The 21493-nt window shown below is 38.3% G+C and overlaps 3 protein-coding genes across 3 annotated transcripts; all 3 read left to right on the plus strand.

Moving 5' to 3' along the window:
- Nucleotides 1-718: 718 nt before the first annotated feature.
- LOC150074858 (irregular chiasm C-roughest protein-like) lies at nucleotides 719-2359 on the plus strand. The gene has a single exon (XM_090389458.1). The coding sequence runs from the start codon at nucleotides 719-721 to the stop codon at nucleotides 2357-2359; it is 1641 nt and encodes a 546-aa protein (XP_090245584.1).
- Nucleotides 2360-15594: 13235 nt separating this feature from the next.
- Nucleotides 15595-16422, plus strand: LOC150074859 (irregular chiasm C-roughest protein-like). The gene has a single exon (XM_090389459.1). It carries the CDS (start codon nucleotides 15595-15597, stop codon nucleotides 16420-16422), a length of 828 nt encoding a protein of 275 aa, XP_090245585.1.
- Nucleotides 16423-17862: 1440 nt separating this feature from the next.
- On the plus strand, nucleotides 17863-18759 carry LOC150074860 (irregular chiasm C-roughest protein-like). Its single transcript, XM_090389460.1, has one exon. It carries the CDS (start codon nucleotides 17863-17865, stop codon nucleotides 18757-18759), a length of 897 nt encoding a protein of 298 aa, XP_090245586.1.
- The last annotated feature ends 2734 nt before the right edge of the window (nucleotides 18760-21493 follow it).

Raw genomic sequence — 21493 nt, forward strand, 5'->3', positions numbered from 1 at the left:
CGATGGTTTGAAAAGAAACACTGTGTTTAAAGGGGGTTGTAGGTTTTTAGACCTACCAAAATATCTTCAAACCCAAAACTTATGGATTTGTGATAAACTTTTAGGCTTGCCTTGGGGACGAGGAGCATCCTCAGTCACATTCTTCGACTCTTGGTTGAAACCCCTCACCCGCCCTTATTGTTACATCTTTGTGAAGGGATCAGAAAAGACGAATTGGCTTAAAAATTCATTACCGGGGAAGACGATAATAAATTTGGATGATTTAGGCTGCCCTAAAAGAGATCAACTTCCAACAAGAAGGTTCTCTTTTCACTGCTTCTGGGACCACCCCCTGTATTTTTGTGCCGTTCTTGCGGTCAATCAATATGTAGAATGGATTGTTCAGGAGAGTTTCGCGAAAAGAAGAGAAATACGATAAAGTTAATAGTTTAATAACAAGAAAGAAAGATTCTAGCAAGAAAAGGAATTAACGAAGGTACACACATTTTTATTTAATGAATATTTTTAATCACTCATCTTTCCAGTTAAAGTTTACATTTTGGATTATGTCTTAAATAAACGAAAATAATATTAAAAATATATATATATCCGGGGCAAGAGGAAAGAAAAGAAAAAGGAATAGAAAATTTCTTTTCATAGAAAGAAGACCAGGAAGATGGAGGTGCAAATGAAAAAGCTCTTGCCAGTCATATTGCTAATTTTGAAGTATACTACATCTATGCACGCTAATATCTTTATTCTTCAGCCGCTTGATAGAGAAGCCATAGCAGGACAGAACATGATTTTCCCATGCAGACTAACTCGTAATATTACAGCTAATGTAGCTTGGTTTGTCAATGGAAAGAATATAGACAGTTACTACAGACCCCGTGGTCTCCCTGACTATGAAGTTGTTGGTTCTCCTAAAGAGAATGATTTTTCACTGCAGATTTCTGAATTGCAGTTGACAGATGAGGGTGACTATTATTGTCGGGTTAATACCGAGGATGGACGTCAGTTCCGATCCAGCACAGCTAATCCGACAGTTTATGTCACACCTCTACCTCCTCTGATAGGGGAAGGTTCGTTTCTCAGTGGAAACGAGGGAGACCAAGCTACTCTCACATGTAAGTCTCTAGCAGGAAAGCCACCCGCTTCATTGAGCTGGATTAAATACGATGGTTCAATGATAAAAGGATCGATACAATCTAGCCATGAGCCGTGGTCAGATAAAATTAGAATGACTTCCCATTTGAGATGGATAACTACTCTGATACCAGAATATGATAAAAAGGCTTTCTCATGTATTGCAAATCATGTGACTTATTCTCACCCTTCGATGGTTTCCATAACAATCATCGTTAAATATAAACCAAGAGTTACCATGAAAGCAACTTCAAGAATTGCACGTGAGCATGATGATTTTAAGTTGAAATGTGAGGCGTTAGCAAATCCTGACGTTTTCTCATATCAATGGTTCAAAGGAGAAGAGCGATTAATAAAGGAAGGAAATGCTACGCTTATAATCATGAATATTCGAAGAGAAAATCACAATAACAACTTCACATGCGTTGTACGAAACGAATTAGGATCAGCTCAAACTTCATTTATAATGTCGGTATCATATGGCCCCACCTTGAACACGAAACTTAGTGACATTGCCACAACCAATGGTAACCCAGTTGTGTTGCAGTGCGATGTCAGAGGATTTCCATTGCCTACAGTAAAATGGTACTTTGAAGATAAGCTCATTCAAGTTGGTATTATTTCTACTCTAACGATCCTCAAGATGTCGCCAAGAACATCAGGTCGTTATTCATGTGAAGGGGTGATCCCGAATTTTCCGTCGGTAAAAGATGAGGCTTTAATTTATCTGAAAGAACCACCAGAAGGCATATGCAGTTCACATCTCGCAAGTCTTGGAGATGATGTTCAACTTTGTTGCGTTTTCAAAAATGTGCCTCCTGTCGAAAATCTGACTTGGAAAGGCCCAAATTTGGATGATTTGACCACACAGATAGAAATGCAAGGAACAAGAAATCTCAGTAGTTCACTTATGATTAAGTCTGTACGTGTAGAAGATTTCGGTCATTATCAGTGTCATGCATGGGATAAATGGGGTTATTTAAAACTCACCATACCTTTAGAAAGAAACTGGTCAAAAGAAGCAATCTTTTTCACATTAGGAGTCCCAGCTGGACTGTTAATCATTATAGCCTTAGGAACTGTGTTGTGGAAATTACGAAAACGTGGAAATAACATGGAAGAGATAAGCAACTCTTACCAAATATATTATAGTAGAAAAAACATCACTGACGAAGAAAACATCAATAGCTTAGATCTGAGAAGAGAAGATGAAAGACAGGAAGTTCCCACTTAGATCAGAATAGACTGCCACCTCACCGGGAATCGTTCTGAACTTGTGAACATCTTAATCACTGAGTCGTCTAATAAAGCATTTTTTTTTTGATTTTCCTTGATGTAATTATGCAATACTCACATTATAACTTTGTGTTATACGTCCTATTCAAGAGAGATCTTCAATTCCAGTTTGCTAAAATCATCACAAGTGTTACCAATAGTGATGTGTTTTCTTCAAATTGGTCAAATAAAAGATGAAGAGAACTCAATCGTTGAAGAGAATAAGAAGAAGGAAATAAACATTTTTTTTTTTTATGATTTATCATTTTCTATTAGATATATTCTGTTTCTTTGGTGAAACCGAAGTTTTAGTTTATAGTCTTTGTCATTTATTACTATATGTATTTTAATAATCAAGTAATTCATTGTTCATAAATATGCTGAAAGAATATATATTAAAGTTTGTTTTTTTTTTATTATATGTATCATCTCTTCTGAGTGATTTGGAAGATAAGGAAAGAAAGACTAATTTGTGAAAGAAAATCAAAGTTGTTCACTCATGGAAGTGTTTGAAGCAAGAAAAGATGCTGATACAGAATCATAGCTGAAGCAAGTGGATGATTGGACTGAGTATTATATCCGGATGTTGACTAAAACATTGACTCAAGGGAAGTGAAGGAAGAAAAACGGTATTTTGAACATTCGATTCCTTTTTATTTGGACAGTTTGTATCTAAGATTGAAGGTTCAGGACTATAGTGAATCCCGAATGCAAAGGAATGGTGATTATTCAAGAGATAAATAATATTTCAGAAGAATATTATGTATGCTTTTCTTATATAACATTGTATTACTTATGTTAATGACTCAGAAGTATTCTAATAATCTATATTGCTACATTGATAAAGTAAATATACCCATGTTAATCTTCAGTTATTTAGTAATATTATCAAATAATTATTTTATGTAAAGGAAGGAATCATTTTTTTGTTTGAAGTCGCACCTGCTTTCCCAAAGCTTACCAAAGATTGAGTTCCTGGATTTTCATCCCGTAAACTAAATCTTTTTCTCGGGGGAGAGAGCAGTGTTACGAGCGGTATGAATCCCACCTTTCTCTTTTCGGATTAATTAAATATTCAGTAATGGATAAATTAACTATTAGTCTGATTTCCCTGGTTGCTGATGTATATTTGAATTGTGTTGAAATTCATAGAAATTGTAATACCATCAGCAAGGATGGAAATCAGTAAAGTCAAGTAAATGTTATTCGAAATTAGAAATAGAATATTAAATATCCTCTAAACACCCAGCCCCACTCGTAACCTTGCTTAGGAGAAAAGTATATACAGTACAGTTCCAGCTGTATAAACTTCCGTTGGAGGGTCAAGATGTCAAGGGAAAAGTGTCTTCTCGTATAAACACGCTGGAGTTCAGCAAGTTGGGAAGATGCTATAGCAGGGGAAGATCAGTTCCTTCCCCATATAAACAACAAAATACCTTGAGCTCTTTCCAGATGATAGTGATATAGAATAACAATCTAGCTTGCCCAAAGATGGTCAGAAATAACATCAACGTCGGCAACGCCTTCGTAGCAACTGAGAAAATCGTGACGTACATAGGGTTTGTTGCTCGTTAAGTGGTCTAGAAGAAGAGTCAACAGATTCTTTGACCATGACATGGTACAAAGTTTACCTAAGATTTTGGCCTTGGAATTAGAACATCCAATGAGACAAGCGATGGTAAGATACCCGAAGGATGTGACCCTGAATATAAAAGCAGATGGAGAGTGTATTAGTGAGAGAGTTAGGAGAGAAGAAAAAGTGTTGGCGTCGTTGTTGTTAAGCATAGCATTAGTAAGAAGAATTGGAAGATAGTTCGATCTAGAAAATTAAGAGAGTCGCGACATTTTATATATAGTGAAACGCTACTTAGTAAAAATTGGTCAGTGAAAATCGTATTGAAGAGTCAAGAACTTTCCAGCAGCAGAATCAAGCAGAAGGAAGAAGGAAGAAAGCTTGAAGCAAGCCTAAGAGAGAGATAACGGTAAGCTAAAATGTTTCATCATGTATGTGTGAGAACGAGAGATAGTTTAAATGGAATATTACGGTGACGCAGTTTTAAAAGATGATTCCTTTCTAAGTTGATTTTCTTTCTATGTTTATATATGTTACCCATGAATTATATACATGCCGCGGTACAACAGTTAAGTACCATGAATATTAACTGGTTAACATAAAGATCTGATATCCTAATGTATGTACTTAAAATAAATGTTTTAAAATGTTGAAACGTTCTCAAATACTAAATGTCTTAAATATTAAACAGAAGAGAAAAAGGTGAAAAGACGATGGTACCCAGTTGATATTCAACAAAGGCCAATAGAAATATATATATATATGTTTATGGATAGTATAGATTGTTGTATTAATGGTATGGCCCTTGTAAGAGAAATATAATTATAAGGAATCATGGTATAATCTTAAAACGGTTTAAATCAAATGATGATAATCTCTTAATCCTTAATAAGAAGATGAAATGTTATAAGAGTGAGAATGAGTTATATATATATGTGTATTTCCTTTGTAAATGTGTTTTATATATTGTATTAAATGATTGTTTTGTTACAAATACTGCCTCGTTGCTGACTTCAGATCACATCAGTTTTCACCTGGGGTTGATTAAGATCAATTAAACATATTGCGCTAGGAATGAAATATATAATTAATTAAATTAATTAATTAAACTCTTCCTAGTACACAACGCAGAACAGATTCAAATCGCATGCATAGTAGAGGAAATAGGTTATTCATCTCATCTATTATGTATTAGGATATACGAAATCTGGTTCTAAACAAAGCCACAAGGCACACAGATTAAGCCATAACTATGTTGGGGAAGATTACTGAGTAAGGAGAAAAATTTAATCATGCAAACATAACTTAATGACAGCCTTTATAGCAATTATAGCCTTTTATAATAGAAGACATTATTCATTATTTCTCCTATCAAAAATGGTTGCGACGACCTAACGACGGATAACAACAAATAACAACTGTATTCTATTCTAACAAACCCCCTAACAAATGTTGCCGCAACCCCTAACAATAATATAATTATATGAGAACTACCCTAACTACACACTAAATAAACAATTATAGAATATTCTAACATAAACCCCCTCCAACAATTGGTGCCGTGCTCATTCTCTTCTCCCCCCCCCCCAACACCCACATAAACAAGATACCTTGAGCTCTTTCTCAATGATCGTGATATTGAATAACATTCTCGCTTGCCCAAAGATGGTCAAAAGTAACATCAGCGTCGGCAACGCCATCTTAGTAACCGAGAAAATCATGACGTACCTAGGGTTTGTTGCTCGTTAAGTGGTTTAGAAGAAGAGTCAACAGACTCTTTGACCATGACATGATACTCGGACCACCTAAAATTTTTGGCCTTGGAACTAGAGCATCCAATGAGACAAGCGATGGGAAAAAACGCAAAAGGGGTTTGACCCTGATATAAAAGCAGAGGAGGAGAATCGGAGGGAGAATAATAAGGAAATGAAGATTTAGAATTAAAGAAATTAGAGAGATCAAGAGAGAAGAATTAAAAATAGTTCAACTTAGATAGAAGATTAAATAGTCGCGATTTTTGGTTATAGTGAAAAAAAAATGCTATCTAGTAAAAATTGCGCCAGTGCAAACTGTATTGAAGGAACCAAGTAGTTTCCAGCCAGCAGAAACAAGCAGAGGGAAACGCCCTGAGAAGGAGGAAGCTCGAAGGAAGCAAGGAAAAAGATACAGGAAAACGGTAAGCTGAAATGTTTCATTATGTATGTATGAGAACGAGAGATTGTTGAAATGGAATATTACAGTGACGCAGTTTTAAAAGATGATTCCTTTCTAAGCTGATTTCTTTCTATGTTTCATGTATGTTACATGAGTTTTATTATATGTCGCGGTACAGTAGTATAGGTACCATGACTATTAACTGGTTACCATAAAGGTTTGGTGATCCAATGTATGTACTTAAAATATTAATGTCTTAAACGATAAGTGTTCACAAATATTAAATGCTTTAAATATTAAATGTCTGAAACATTAACTGTTTTAAAGTTAAACAGAGGAGCAAAGGGTAAAAGAGATGTTGGTATCTAGTTGACATTTAACATGGGCAATAGCCAATTAAATATGTTTTTTATGGATATTATAGATTGTTAATATTAACTGCAGGACCCCTTTGTAAGAGGAGTGTAACCATAAGGAATCACAGTAATGTTTAAATCAGTATAATACTAAAATGGTGTAAATGAAAAGCAATAACTTTTAAATCTAATAATTTTAATGAGAAGATGAGTGTTATGAAAAACGAGAGTGAGGTATATATGTGTATTTTCTTTGTAATGTGTTTTTATATATATATAGTAATAAATGATTGTTTCTGTTACTAATACTGCCTTGTTGCTGACCTCAGATCACATCAGTAATCACCTGGGTTGATTAAGTTCAATTAATGTTACTGCGCTAGGGAAGGAAGGTAATTTCATTGAATTCCTCCTTAGTTACACAACGCAAACAGGTCCAAACTGTGGCATAAGGGGAAGATGGGTTACCCATCTCTCTCTTACGTTGAGGGTATACGAGACCTGGTCCTAAACCAAGCCACAAGGCACACAGATAAAGCCATAACTACGTTGGGGGAGGTTACTGATTAAGTAGGGAAATCTAATTAAACAAATACAACATAATAATAAGCTTTTATAGCAGTCACAGCCTCTAGTAATAGAGGATGCTATTTCTTCTCCCCCCCCAATAAATGGTTGCAGGGACCATCTATCTATCCCCATACGCCCTCATCACATCCTACCCTACCCCCCCGCCAACACTGTATTCTAACCTTATGGTTCATTGCTTATAGATAGATGTTGAAAAGAATATATACTAATACTTGTTTTCTTTTATATTATACGAATAATGAATTGTGCCTTAAAAAAATTTGGAGGACAATATGTTTGTGCCAAAGAAGGAAGTAAGTTATGAATCCAAATATCTCAAAAGAGAACAGAGAAAGATACTACAAACAGCCCAGATAAGTGAACCAACAAAACAGAGTTAATGTTTTTTGCTTGGACAAAATATGCAATATGGATAATATGGACACATGGAAGCACACAGTGAAAATAAGAAGAAGAAAAGTGAAATATGACTGACTTTATATCTTGTTTATCCTTCGCTTGATAATGTGTGAAGATGCTGGACAATAATACCAGAAGAATAATGAATGTTACCATTTTGGTCATATCATATGTATTAAGTTGTGTTATAATTTAGTATCCATAGCCAAATATTAGTATAGTTTTGATGCTATATTGATCTTAATAGTAGTGTGATTAAGTTGTAAAGAAGGAAACCATTTAAAAAAAAAAAAAAAAAAGAATCAAAAATTGTTCATAGTCCATGATCAGAATTGAGAAGCTGGAGTTTTTAAATCCCCGAATCTCAATTCTGAAGGGGAAGCAGAAGAGGGTGTTATAGCGTTAATTTTGCTCCCCCTTTCCCTGATTACTGTTAAGTAATGACTGAAATTACCATATCCTTACCACGCTGGATATCTTTCAAAATTTCACTTTATTAATAACCTAGAGTTTCAGCTAAGGAGTAAAAACAAATTAAACGTCATTCAGAAAAGGGTGTGTGTTTTGTAAAGAAGATGGCGAAATTATTCACTATAACCGTAAAATAGAGATAGCATTAGCATTAGTAGAGGCATTTGATGCAAGAAAGCAAGCTTATGCAGCATCAGCCAAAAAAAAAAAAAAAAAACCACTTCCACTTCACCCCTCTGTTCGTTCAAAATACCTGTCCAGCTGAGCCTTAAACTTATTTAGGCTATCAACCTCCACTACAAGGGATGGAAGTCAGTTCCACCAACCAACCACCCGCTGGCTAAAGGCAAATTTCCGCACGTCTATCCTACATCTGTCTTTCCTCAATTTGAATTTATGCCCTCTCAGGTGATTATTCTGAGCTAGAGGAAGAATCCCATCAGCATTGAGCATGCTCAAACCATTCAAGGCTTTATACACCTCTATCAGATCACCTCGCTGGTGCCTAGTCTCCAGACACTGTAATTTGCAAAACTTAAGCCTTTCTTCGTAAGAGCACCCCTTTGTTCCATTCACTAATCTTGTTGCCCTTCTCTGTATTCGTTCCAGCAGCTGTTGCCCTTCTCTGTATTCGTTCTACATCCTTCTTGAAATGAGGCCTCCAGACCTGTATACAGTACTCTAGGTGTGGCCTGACCATTGCCTTATACAAGGGAATAATCACCTCCTTATCCCTGCTGGAAAAATTCCTGTATATCATTGACAATACTCCATGAGCTACTCTTGCAGCCCGTCTGCACTGTTCAGAGAACTTCATATCTGCCTGCACAACCACCCCCAAGTCCTTTTCATTCTCTACCACTGTCAGTGTAGTACCACAGAGTTGATACATTGCTCTGGGGTTGCTGTTTCCCATGTGTAGTACTTTACATTTGTCAATGTTAAACTTCATTTGCCACCTCTCAGCCCATCTGCTCAACCTTTCCAGATCCTGTTGCAGCAGCATAGTGTCAGTAGTGTCCTTGACAACCCTGCCAACCTTCGTATCGTCTGCAAACTTGGACATTAAGCCTGATATACCATCATCAATATCATTTATAAATACAGAAAACAATAAAGGACCCAATACTGAACCCTGAGGGACTCCACTAATAACATTAGTCCACGATGAGCAGTGTCCATTGATTACCACTCTCTGTCTTCTCCCCCTCAACCACCCCTTTATCCATAGCAGCAACTTGCCTCTAATGCCACACTGCTCCAATTTGTGCAGCAGTCTTCCATGTGCAACAGTATCAAAAGCCTTTCTAAGATCCAAATATATAATATCAAAGTATCATACCATCATCAATATTATTTATAAATACAGAAAACAATAATGGACCCAACACTGAGCCCTGAGGGACTCCACTAATAACATTAGTCTATAACAGAATGTTATTACTGGATTATAGGCAATGTCTCTGGTTTGTTTCAGGCACCCAACAAACACTGTTTCAGCTGCAGCTAACATTGGCAGACGAAGCGTATATATTACACCTTTCCTACTGAATTGCATTTGATTAGTCAGGTTGCCTGCCCACAGAATGCATACTGCTCATGGGGGCGACATTGCCATGATGGATATAATTTTCAGGCGCTGACAAAAGAATCTTTGAATTGGCCTGGTATGACAAAGTGTATCGCTGGAGACAGTGGTGCAAATTGTCATATAATAGATAGTCAGCCTTGTCTGCATTATAGAATATGGTTGGTACCTGATTTCACTAGGGTGTATGAGGTCAGAAAGATTGAGGGTGTCACGTGTCAGTATGTGGTAGAAATACAGTCTCAGTCCAATGAAACAGTCGAAACGATATCATTAAGGAACTTTGCAATCACTAAAAATAACATCAATACAAGTGGTTGGCGCTTTCGATCAACCTACTGATATTCTCGATAACCGTCTAATTTTAAGAGTGGGAAATAATAAGGAAGCCTACATAGATCAGGCAGCATTACCATCCAGACCAAAATATGGAGAGATCGGAGATGTCCAATCAAACTATAGTGTATCTAAGCAATTCGTCTTCGATGAAAAAATGATACAATGTCATTTTTATGAGGAAAAAGTTAGCTGTCGCAAGAGTGAATCTTATTTGGATTATATGATAAACAGTAAAACAAACAGGTTGCCAAAGGCACAGACCTCTCATCACTTGGAAATCGAACATACAGGACAGCTAACATCGAAAATGTTGCAAACAGCTCCTTTAATGGTTGATCTCTCGTTTTCAGGATACAACATTTTCCTGGAAACACACACAGTGTGTCCTAAGTTTGTTGAAGAAATAAGTTCCCCATTGGGATGTTTTGCTTGTGACACACTATCAATCTTAACCTTCCAAGCTATGTCTACATGTCTTGCCGGAACAGTAATGGTAACGTTCAAAGATATATTAGTGGCGACAAGATCAATTAATAAAACACGCCTGTGTGCTCTGGATTCATAATTTATTTATCTTATTTTTGTTACACAGAGCATTAAAATTATGATAAATGAATTAGCTTTCGGCTGGGTGGCAGCCTTCATCAGATTAAAATACTTTGAATGGCAGTTAGAATAGAGATGCACTGCCAGGATGGTACGTGAGACACGTGGTTAATTGTTTGTTGATGTTTGTGGCTGTGACGTATGGTGGTGACGTGGCCAGCGTTTGTCTATGGACAGAATTACTGCTTCTGTGATGGGGTTAAGTTGACAACCACTGTTCCTGTTCAACGAGGTATCCGAGCATTTTATACTTAACGATTCCAACCAGGTGCGCCTTAAGTAATGGTGGGACTTGTCTACAACCACGACATCGCGGTGTGGGTTGATGTCGTGGTGGGTTGTCCAGACATGCTCGGCAATAGCTGAGTGTTCTACATCCGCCAAACGGATCGCCCTTTTATGTTCTGAGAGGCGTTTCTCGAGGCGACGACCAGTCTCTCCAAAGTAGCAGCTCGTGCAGTCACGGCAAGAGATGCGATAGACCACACCACTCTGTAGAAGGGTGGGGACAGGTGTTTTTATGTTGGAAAGGAGAGAACGCAGTTTCTTGCCTGGGAGTTGGATGCACTTCACCCTATGCGATCTTAGGATTCTACCGATCTGCTGTGACAGGTTGGGGTAGTATGGGATGAATGCCCTCGTGGAAGACTCGTCACTGTTGGTGTTGCTGTTGGTCGTCACGTTGTCGCGTGCTTGTAGATCACATCTGTTAAGGACATCGATGGGGTAGCCACACCTCGTAAGGTCTACTTTGACTCTGGTGATCTCTTTGCACCTTTCATCTGCAGAGCTGGAGTGTGTCCAGGCGCGAGTTAGCAAGGTTCGGGCGGTTGAGAGGAGGTGGCCCCGTGTGTGTGCTGACTGGAAGTTGGTAAATTGGCCAGCACACATAGGCTTACGATAAACCGTTGTCTTCAAGCATGTGTCTTCGTGCCGGACAAGTGTATCTAGGTATGGTATAGAGTTGTTCGACTCCAGCTCAACCGTGAATTTTATGAAGGGTGACAGTGAGTTGAGGTGGGTTAGGAGTCGCTGACTTGAGTCTCTAGGGATCACTACGAACACATCGTCTACGTAGCGACACCAAAAGGCGATGTGATCCGGTGCGTGTGTAAACGCACGTCCCTCTAACTCCTCCATCACGATGTTTGCTGTGACCGAGCTGACAGGGGAACCCATGGCTGTGCCATGTATCTGCTGGTAGATTGAACCATTAAACATGATTGCACCCCCTGTTAAGCACAGTCTGAGGGCGGCGGAAATGTCATCAGGTGTCAGCTTAGTTCTGTCGCTGAGGGTTCCATCATTGTCCAAGAGTTGTTTTGCGCAAGAGATGGCAAGTTCCACAGGGATGGAGGTAAAGAGTGATACGACATCGAACGATGCCATGACTTGATCTTGCGAGATGGATATAGTGCGGATCCTTTCTATGATCAATAAAGATCAATTAAGTTACTTGAGATGCCTACCATACATACCATACAGTTTAAAACAGATGTGAAATGCCATCAGGAAAAATTATGCTTATTGGGTAGAACCATATCAGAATGTAAGGAAATAGAATTCTGTTTAGAAGACCCTGCCTTGCAAGTTATCCATCCAAATTTCTCCCAATTATCTCAAGTTTCTGGATATTCACCCGGCCAGACTCCTTGGATGGCATGGTTTCAACAGTTTATAAGTGAGGGAATAACCTCTTGGTTTAAACTACCACTGCTGCTCTTGTTGGTCATATTAATGGCATCATTTGTTGTGACTTCATGCATCTCTTGCTTTCAAAGATAAAAGAATAGAAAAAAAAGGAAAAAAAAAAAAAATATATATATATATATATATATATATATAAATATATATAATGTATTCTGAACACAAGCCCTTCTGTTTCATTACTTATCAGTTCTCATTTCTCATTAGGCTGGAAGTTCAAAAAAGGATGGATGTCTACAATAGATCACCTCTTCCACAATTATTCTTTACTAAGTTATCTACTCTAGCCCGTTCCCCCACCAGGACGTCTCCGGATAATACGGCTTTCGACATATATAGTCCAAGGGAATACTTTGTTCCTCCTTCATCAAAAGTTATTATTCAAACAGATCTTCAAATCCGTGCACCACCCGGTTGCACTGGGAGAATTCTACCACGGGTAGGCATTCCTTTAAATCACTACTTGGAAATAAGTGCTGAAATGCAGAGTTCCGAATATTTCAAAAACCTTGAAGTTAATATACTCAATTTTGGAAATACTGGATTTAAGTTTAACCATGGAGATAGGATAGCACAGTTGGTAATAGAACGAGTACAAGCTACGACGCTGACCAAGTTATCAACCTCTTTCCCTATAGGTACGAATCTCAGACAAATGAGAGGGCCGGCAATCCCGTTTCAAATGCCAGTAGAAAGCTCAATGTATTCTATGGCACACTTCCGACGAGGTACATGTGTGATATTTTCTCATAGGGTCTTTCACCAGTGTCCCCATTTGAAGGATATCAAGTCAATAGAAAAGGATACGGTTCGGTTAGCTACCTGCTTTGCTAGCATTGGTTTTGATGTGGTTATACACCATGATTTCACAGTAAATGAAGTCTTACAGGCTTTAAGGCAGATAGCGGCCTGCGACCACACAGAGGCAGATTGCTGCGTAGGTTGTGTCCTGACACACGGGACCTACGGGATCTTGTATGCCCGAGACGGTAGATTTGGTTTAGAGCAATTATTTGCCCCGTTTTGGGATAGTGCTGCTCCAACGTTAAAGGAAAAACCTAAGATCTTCATAGTTCAGGTTTGTCAAGGAAGTGATGTGACTATGGAAAACCCGGTTACGGTAGATGACACCACCGAAGAATGTGTAGAATCAGAGAACACTTTACAGGCTAACCTTTTGGTTGTCTCTTCAGTAGTTCCGCATTGCGCCTCATGGCAACATTCAAAAAAGGTTCCTGGTATGTTAACAATCTTTGTGAAATGTTGGAAACAAGAGCAGATAAGACCGACTTGCTCACTCTCCTCACCATGGTTAATAAAAAAATGGTGTATGACGCTAGACTTATGAAACGGACAAATAGTAAGAACATGGAACGGGTCCCAGTAATTACCTCTCTCCTAACCAGAGACCTTTACTTTTTTCCTAAATGGCAACAGACTGTATCTTTCATGGCATCAACAACCCCTAAGAACAGCTCGAGTCAAGCTTCCTCTACACCATACCAGATAGAGACCCCTTCGACTCTAACTTCAGCTTTGGGCACAACCAGTGGTAGGAACTCGACAAGGACTGCGGTCATTGAACCAAGACCGTCCACTTCAAATCAAAGGGAGACCCCATTAACTCAGCTTTACACCTTGCTGCAAGAGTTTCCAAAGTAGAAAAAGAAAAAAAAAAAAACGGCAATGCTTCTGTATATGTATGGAAAAATATATATATATATATGTCTACTAGAACTTACTGCTTGCGTATATATATATATATATATATATATGGATCAATAAATACACATATAAATATTTTAAAGTGTTTTATTTATCCTCTTCAGAAAGAAAAGAGAGAAGGAACTATGGAAAAAATGGAAGTCGGCTACCTCAGGAGGCGATTCACCATAGGGGTGAATTGGGTAATGAAGTTTGTTCGGATGCTTCTCGGTATCAGAATCGGTTGGATGTTCGTTACAACATGGTCGGAACCAGAAGGAGAGAACCTCGGAAGTATCACACAGAAGGAGTCCACTCCGGACGATCTTTCTTCAATAGAAACACCAGAGGAGGCCAAGGTAATTAAGGAGGTACCTACCATTCAACCCATTTCCTGCGTCCCACGTGTCTCCGTGCCACACACAGAGAATATCACACCCCGAGAAGAAGGAAGGAGGGGTGGTATTCCAGAAGAGGAGGGTAGGAGAGAGATCAAAAGAGATCAATCTCGATCACGACCTAGTGGAAAGGTAAGGACCTCCTTTTCTTTTTCCACGCAGACAAGAAGCACCAAAATATATGGATATAACACTACCCCTGGGAAGGCACAATACCAAAGCCGATACCATACCCCTGTTTTTTCCACTCCACATAACAGAGAAAACAAAAGGCTTAATTTTGAAGAGGAAGATTGGGATTCAAGGCCCGCAAGGAATCCCACATTTGAAGAGGAAGATTGGGATCCAAGGCCCGCAAGGAATCCCACATTTGAAGAGGAAGATTGGGACCCAAGGCCTGCTACTAACTATCCCATTAATTTCCCCATTCAAAAAGATCCACAGATGCCACAGGACCCGAGTAGAGAACAACACGATCACCCCATCACATCTGCTCCATCATACACCCCCCGGTTGATCAAGGAAAGAGTGAGCGATTTTACATCACGACGTAGGTCCACCCCTTTCCCAACCCCTACACGAAACTGGGCTGCATAGATTTACAATTTTGTCGAGATGCATGTGGAAACCTTTCACCTAAAGAAGCCGCCTTTATGGGATGTGATGGGTTAACGAAGAATACCGTTCTGAAAGTCGAAGGAGAGTTTTTTGAATTGCCAAAAACCCTCCAGGCAAAGAATTTGTGGACGTGCGATAAATTATTGGGCCTCCCCTGGAAGCGTGGGGCATTCTCGGTACAATTATTCGGCCCTTGGATTCGAGTCATAGCCCGGCCTTATCTCTACATCTTTATTAAGGGGTTCGAAAAAGCCCTCTGGTTAAAGGACGTGCTGCCGGACAAACAGATTATTAATCTGGATGACCTAGGCTGTCCTAAAAGGAGCCAGCTGCCTAGGGAGAGATTCCCATTTCGTTGTCATTGGGATCATCCGGTAACTTTTTGTGCCATGATGGCAGTTAACCAGTATGTAAAATGGCTCGACCAAGAAGGTTTCCTAGAAAAAGAATTTCGGTAAATTTAAGAAAGAGTGAAATTTAATAAAAGGGTTTATTTAAAAAAAAAAAAAAAAAAGGGGGAATTATGTTCAACTCTGATTTTAGTATTTTAGGTCTTTGAAGTAAATTTAATGAAAAAAAAAAAATCCACTATCTCCTACATTACAGTTTTATTTTACTTTAGGCCCAGAGAAAAAAACAAAGGGGGTAACGTTATTTTTGACAGAGATACATATCAGAATACTCATCAATATGACTACTCCAGCACAGGTCATGTTCCTGCTAGTTACGCTACTTATTCGGTGTATGCCTTATCATACCGGTATCTTCATTCTTCAGCCATTAGATAGAGAGGCCATTACTGGTCAAACTATCATCATCCCCTGTAGATTAGTTTCAAATCTCACAGCCACTGTAAAATGGTTTTTCAACGGAAAAAGCACAGACCACCTTTTCAGACCACCAGGGCTTCCTGATTATAAAATCGTCGGATCACCTAGAGAGAATGATTTTGCATTGCAAATCACCCAACTGCAGCTGACAGATGAAGGTAAATATTTTTGCCACGTTCAAACTAAGGATGGACGTCAATTCCGATCAAGTACAGCTATTGTAACAATTTATGTTATGCCTCTACCACCTCTAATCGGAGAAGGCTCATTCCTTAATGGGAACGAAGGGGAGCAAGCCACTCTTACATGCAAATCTTTAGCAGGAAAACCACCAGCTATTTTGAGATGGATTCATTTTAATGGTAATCCCATCAACGGATCAGTACAAGCCAGTCAGGAATTATGGTCAGACAAAATAAGAGTGAATGCTTATTTGAAATGGATAACCACTCTATCACCAGAGTGTGATAAGAAAGCATTTACCTGTGTCGCTAATCATGTAACCTATTTGCACCCTATGATGATCTCAATTACAGTCATAGTGAAATATAAGCCAAGGGTTTGTTATAGCGCTAATTCTGCCCTTTCTTATTTTTCAAAGTTCCCACGACTGAATTGTCTGTACCCGTCCTATATAGATCTTTTTCAAAAGCTTCGATATAATATAAGTACTTTAAGTACCAAATGAAAAGCTCAAGGCGAAGTAAAAATCCTCAAGTAAAAGCGCATATTTTTCTTAAGTTAATATAATCGCAAAATTAGTCGCTATAACTGCGTAATAAATGTGTTAGCCAGCAACAGCGATCTCAGTTAGCCACTTACAAATGTAATGTAAGATTTTTGTAAACACTGGATGGACGCGTTCATTTAAGATGCAAATTAGGCCAAAGGGAGATGGTAGAGTGGCTCCACGTGTCGCTGGAATATTCGACAGGTGGCATGAGATACCTCTTTGAATCCAGTGCCTTTCCATGACTCATCATGGGAAAACATCAGGCATCTTAAGACTCGGCTCCTACCAATGAGAAAGAAGTTTTGTATAAACAGTGTGGGCGGGCTTGGGGAATAAAAAGCGGACCCTCGCAAGGAGAAAGAGATCGGACGGAGGGAGTCGGAAGAAGAGTCATCGTCAGGAGACGACGGACGGGGAGGAACAAGAAGGCACAAAAGGAAGGACCGAAGAGCCCAGCCAGAAGCTGACCGCTGTTTTGCCGAGCCAACCGAAGAGAGCCATAGCGTAGACCGATCAACCTAGTGTGATCTTAGAGCTGGTAAGTTATAAATGATATAAGCATAGCATGCAATGTAAGGATATTAGTGACCATGATGCCGTTAAAATGTTTCCTTTCTAATTGCTAAACTGATCCTATTGAAAGTTAACTACTGGAACTAAAGATGAAAAGCCTTAAACTTAAAAGGTTTGATCTTATAATTGCTGAACTGGCTATGATAAACATGTTTAATGGAATATTTTGATGAAATACCTCATTAAATGAAATGTCTAATTAATGAAATGACTTAGTATATCTTTTTGAATGAAGTATGTAAAATTCTCTCTTGTTATATTAAACCCTGTTATGTTTCTGTGCTATTCAAGTTTATTCTTTTACTGCCAAAACCTCACATTCAACCACTAAAGTAGTAAAGCTAAATGTTAAAAAATGATTAGGAGGTAACTGCGGTGTCAGGTAATTAATTACGAAATTACTTGATAATTTCAACGCTAAAGTTCAAATTGCGAGATGGGGGGAAGAGAAAGAGACATTCTCCCTCTGCATCTTGAGGATATATGAAACTGTCCTATAAAAATCACTAGACGATAAACAGAACTATATGAACATGTTAAGGTGAACTAAGATGGCCAACCAAAAGAAAAGAGTCAAAAACGACATAACTACACTCACGACAAAAAAATATAAGTTATGCCTAGACTAACTAGTTCTGATACGGCCACACCCTAGAACTCGCGTAGGTTAAAAGGATAACGGAAGAACAGGGAGACTTGAGTAAGAGGGAAACCTACCAGAGACCCACCGAGCGGGGTAACAGGTTACTATGAAAGCAACCTCAAAAATCACACGAGAACACAATCGGTTCAAATTGAAATGTGAAGCCAGAGCAAACCCAGATGTCTTCGCCTACGAATGGTTTTAAAAATGGAGAACTGCTAATAAAACAAGGAAACGCTTCTCTTGAAATTAAAAGTGTTATGAGAACAAACCATAACGATAACTTCACCTGCTTAGTTCGAAATGAACTAGGAACAGCCCAAGCTTCCTTCATAATGACAGTATCTTATGGACCCATCCTCATATCTAAATTGAATGATATTGCTACAATCCAAGGAAATCCAGTTTTGCTACAGTGTGAAGCTAGAGGAAATCCACTTCCAGTAATAAAATGGTATTTCGAGGGTAAGATTATTCAAAGCAGTATCATTTCTACTTTATCAATTCCTAAGATGACACGTCAAACGTCAGGTCGCTACACTTGTACAGCAGAAATCTCAAACTATCCTTTAGTGAAAGACCAGGCATTAATTTATATAAAAGGATCACCAGAAGGAAACTGCAAAACACATCTAACAAGTTTAGGAGACGACGTTCGGCAACAATGTGCTTTTAAACATGTTCCTCCTCTAGAGAATGTGACCTGGAAAAATACCATGACTAATGAACTGCTAACCACTCATTTGGAAGTATGGAGTCAACGAGATGTAACCAGTACTCTCAACATCGACTCAGTCCAAGCAGAACAATTTGGCTTTTATGAATGTCTTGTATGGAATCAATGGGGACAATTAAAATTAATTGTGCATCTAGAAAGAAATTGGTCTCGTGAAGCAGTATACCTTACTTTAGGAATTCCAGCCATAGCGTTGATCATAATCACACTAGGAGCGGTGTTATGGAAGCTATGGAAGTGTGGAAGCATCAATATGGAAGCCTCAAATCAAACACGCACTTACCAAGTTTATTATAGTGAGAATGACAATAATTGTGTGAGCATTACCAGCCTAGAATAAGAAGAAAGGGGAGGAAAGGTCTTTCTCTTCTTACCTCTTCCCTGATGTCTCAATGAACTTCGGGAGTGTTTTTATTTTTTTTGTAAAACCGCAAACTGTGTGTGTGTGTGCAGGGACTCATTGTCCCATGTGGGAAGAAAAAAAAAAAAAAAGAGGAAAAACTTTCGAGAGAATTAAAAGAAACACTTAGAACTTTGAAATTTATGAATACTTCTGTTGACATTCTACTGACATTCAAATGAAGTTTTAATGGAATAACTATGTTAGAGTGATATACTTGTAATAGTAATTGTGAAATAATTATGGAAGTATTAATGCTTTTAAAGGTTTAAATTCTTGAAAAAAAAAAAATTTGATTGTTACTTTTCTATTATTGGTCAGTGTTATTTGTAGTTATATATTAACATTATGATAAATACACATATAAATATAATGATAAGAATATGTACTAACTTTGTTTATTCTATTACATGAACAATATATCATACTTGGAGAAAAATCTTGGAAGACGATTATGCTATGGGAAGGACGTGCATCATTCTTAAAACAGAAGTGTACTACAGCCTAGCAAACCAACGAAACATTGTGCTTGTGTTCAATAAACTAATTAATGTGTGTGATATGGGCACTTGAGAAGACATCATGAAGATAAGAAGTGTATACCTTGTAAGCCTGTGTGTGTGCGATAATGTGTGAGGATATCCAAAGGAAGATTTAAGAACTTATTATTGTTCATGATACAATATTACTAATGTTATACTATCATAGATATTAACCTTCTAGTATTTTGTGTTTGAGAATATATATAGATTAGTTGTAGAGGCAGTTGTAAAGGAAGAAGCCATCTTTTACTTTGGGAATTTTAGTTTAGGGCCCGATTTGTTTTTCAGAATTGAGAAGGATGATTTTTTCTAAATCCCCAGTCTCAATTCTGAAAAAGGGGGAGCCGAGGAAGATGTTGCAGTGCTAATTCCGCCTTTCCCTTTAAATCCATAATAAGTATATTAATTTTAATTTCTCATAATTCCCCTATTTAGTTATTATCCAAAACTTCGTTTATTAACAATTTTAGAGTTATTAAAACTGAGTATTAAAGCAAATTAGATGTCCTTAAATCTTTAAATTGGAACCTGTTATAATGGCGTCTAAAAAGATGGCGAAATTAGCCACAGCAACTATGTAAAAAGAAAGCCTATCTAAAACTCTACAGAAGCCTGCAGTTGCTGGCCGGCGATGCTATCTTGGGAGCCACTTACGGGTTAGATTTCTATAAACACAGGAGAGATGCACTTAGCTGGACATGCAAATGATGACGACAGAAAGGGGGGAGAGGGGAAATCAGAGAGAACGAGGTACAGACACCCGTGTGAACGGATATGGTAGATTCCTCCGAGCATCGTAAACTCGGTGAATATGTAAGCTAAGAGACTCTTCATTTTCCTAATAAGGAGCTGGTGAAGTGTCTACACGTGTGGCCAGAATGTTTGATACATGGCATGGCGTAATCGAGAGATGATGATCACTGCGCTCCTTAAGTTGAAGTGTTCCTTGACGTAGAGTCCGAATGTGCGAGGACGTGGAGTTCTCCAATAAGAGAAATGGAATTGTCTAAACAAGAGGGGAAAACAAGGGGTATTAAAGCAGGTCCTCGGGAGAAGGAAAGAGGAGAGAAGACAGAGAACGTGAAGAGCAAAAAAGGCTACCGGAGAAAGAGGGAAGAAAAACCAGTGATCGACGGAAAAGAACCAGCGACCGAGAACGGAGGAGAAAAATACTGCGATCCCCTGTTAAGGCAATGGACGCCCGAAAGAACGGAGTATCAAGGAGCATTAGCTACTCAAGCTAAAGGAATATCTTAAGTTGGGTAAGTTAGCTGAAAAGGTATAGTATGAAAACATGAAAATGAAAAGATGGATTCTTTCTAGCTTCTTATAATCTTGTAACTAATAACTGCTGTGTTTAAGAATGATAATCCCAAAGACCATGATCCTATTATTATCATAATGATTTGATGAATTTATATCTATGTAAGATTTACTTTCTCTTGTATTAAACTTTATTATGTTTGCACCATAGGAGTTTCTCATTCTCTGCCAAAACCTCACATGCAACCACTAAAGCTAAATGTTAAGACATGATTAGAGGTTAATTGTGGTATCGAGCGATTAGTCACTTAATTGCTCGATAAAGACAACGCTACAGTCCACACTGCGAAAATGAAGGGTAGATGAAATATTCTTACTCTACATTTTTGAGGGTATATGAGATTGTCCTATACAAAACCACTAGACGATAAACAGAGCTATAAGATGACCAACCAAAAGAAAAAGAGTCGAAAACGACATAACTACACTTAGAATAAAAAGTATAAGTTATGCCTAGACCAACTAGTGCTAATGCGGCCACACCCTAGTACACACAAGGCCTAGGTAAGTAAGTGCAGCGTGTGTATGTGCGAGGAAACACCTCATGACATTCTCTGGCTACACATGAACCACTGAATAAGAATTAATAAAGAATCTTCATTGCGGCCGCTTCGGGGCTCTGTTATTTAAATAGAGGGCCAGAGTGGAAAATACAGCACCTCCCGATGTTGGCAGTTTTGTTCTACGCATATCAGAGTAAAATTGAAGAACACGAGAGTTATGTCCTAATCTAAGCTAGTAGACGATCATAAGAAACCCGGACTCTCTGGACAATTATTTTAATGATGAAACATGCCCGAAAGTTGTAT

This window comes from Mastigoproctus giganteus, unplaced genomic scaffold (assembly GCF_048544385.1).
Source record: "Mastigoproctus giganteus isolate SK-2022 unplaced genomic scaffold, ASM4854438v1 scaffold_36, whole genome shotgun sequence".
Lineage (NCBI taxonomy): Eukaryota > Metazoa > Arthropoda > Arachnida > Uropygi > Thelyphonidae > Mastigoproctus > Mastigoproctus giganteus.

What these genes read in the sequence shown, in the direction of transcription:
- LOC150074860 (XM_090389460.1), top strand. Translation starts at nt 17,863, where the DNA reads ATGTCTTCGCCTACGAATGGTTTTAAAAATGGAGAACTGCTAATAAAA.
- LOC150074858 (XM_090389458.1), top strand. Translation starts at nt 719, where the DNA reads ATGCACGCTAATATCTTTATTCTTCAGCCGCTTGATAGAGAAGCCATA.
- LOC150074859 (XM_090389459.1), top strand. Translation starts at nt 15,595, where the DNA reads ATGACTACTCCAGCACAGGTCATGTTCCTGCTAGTTACGCTACTTATT.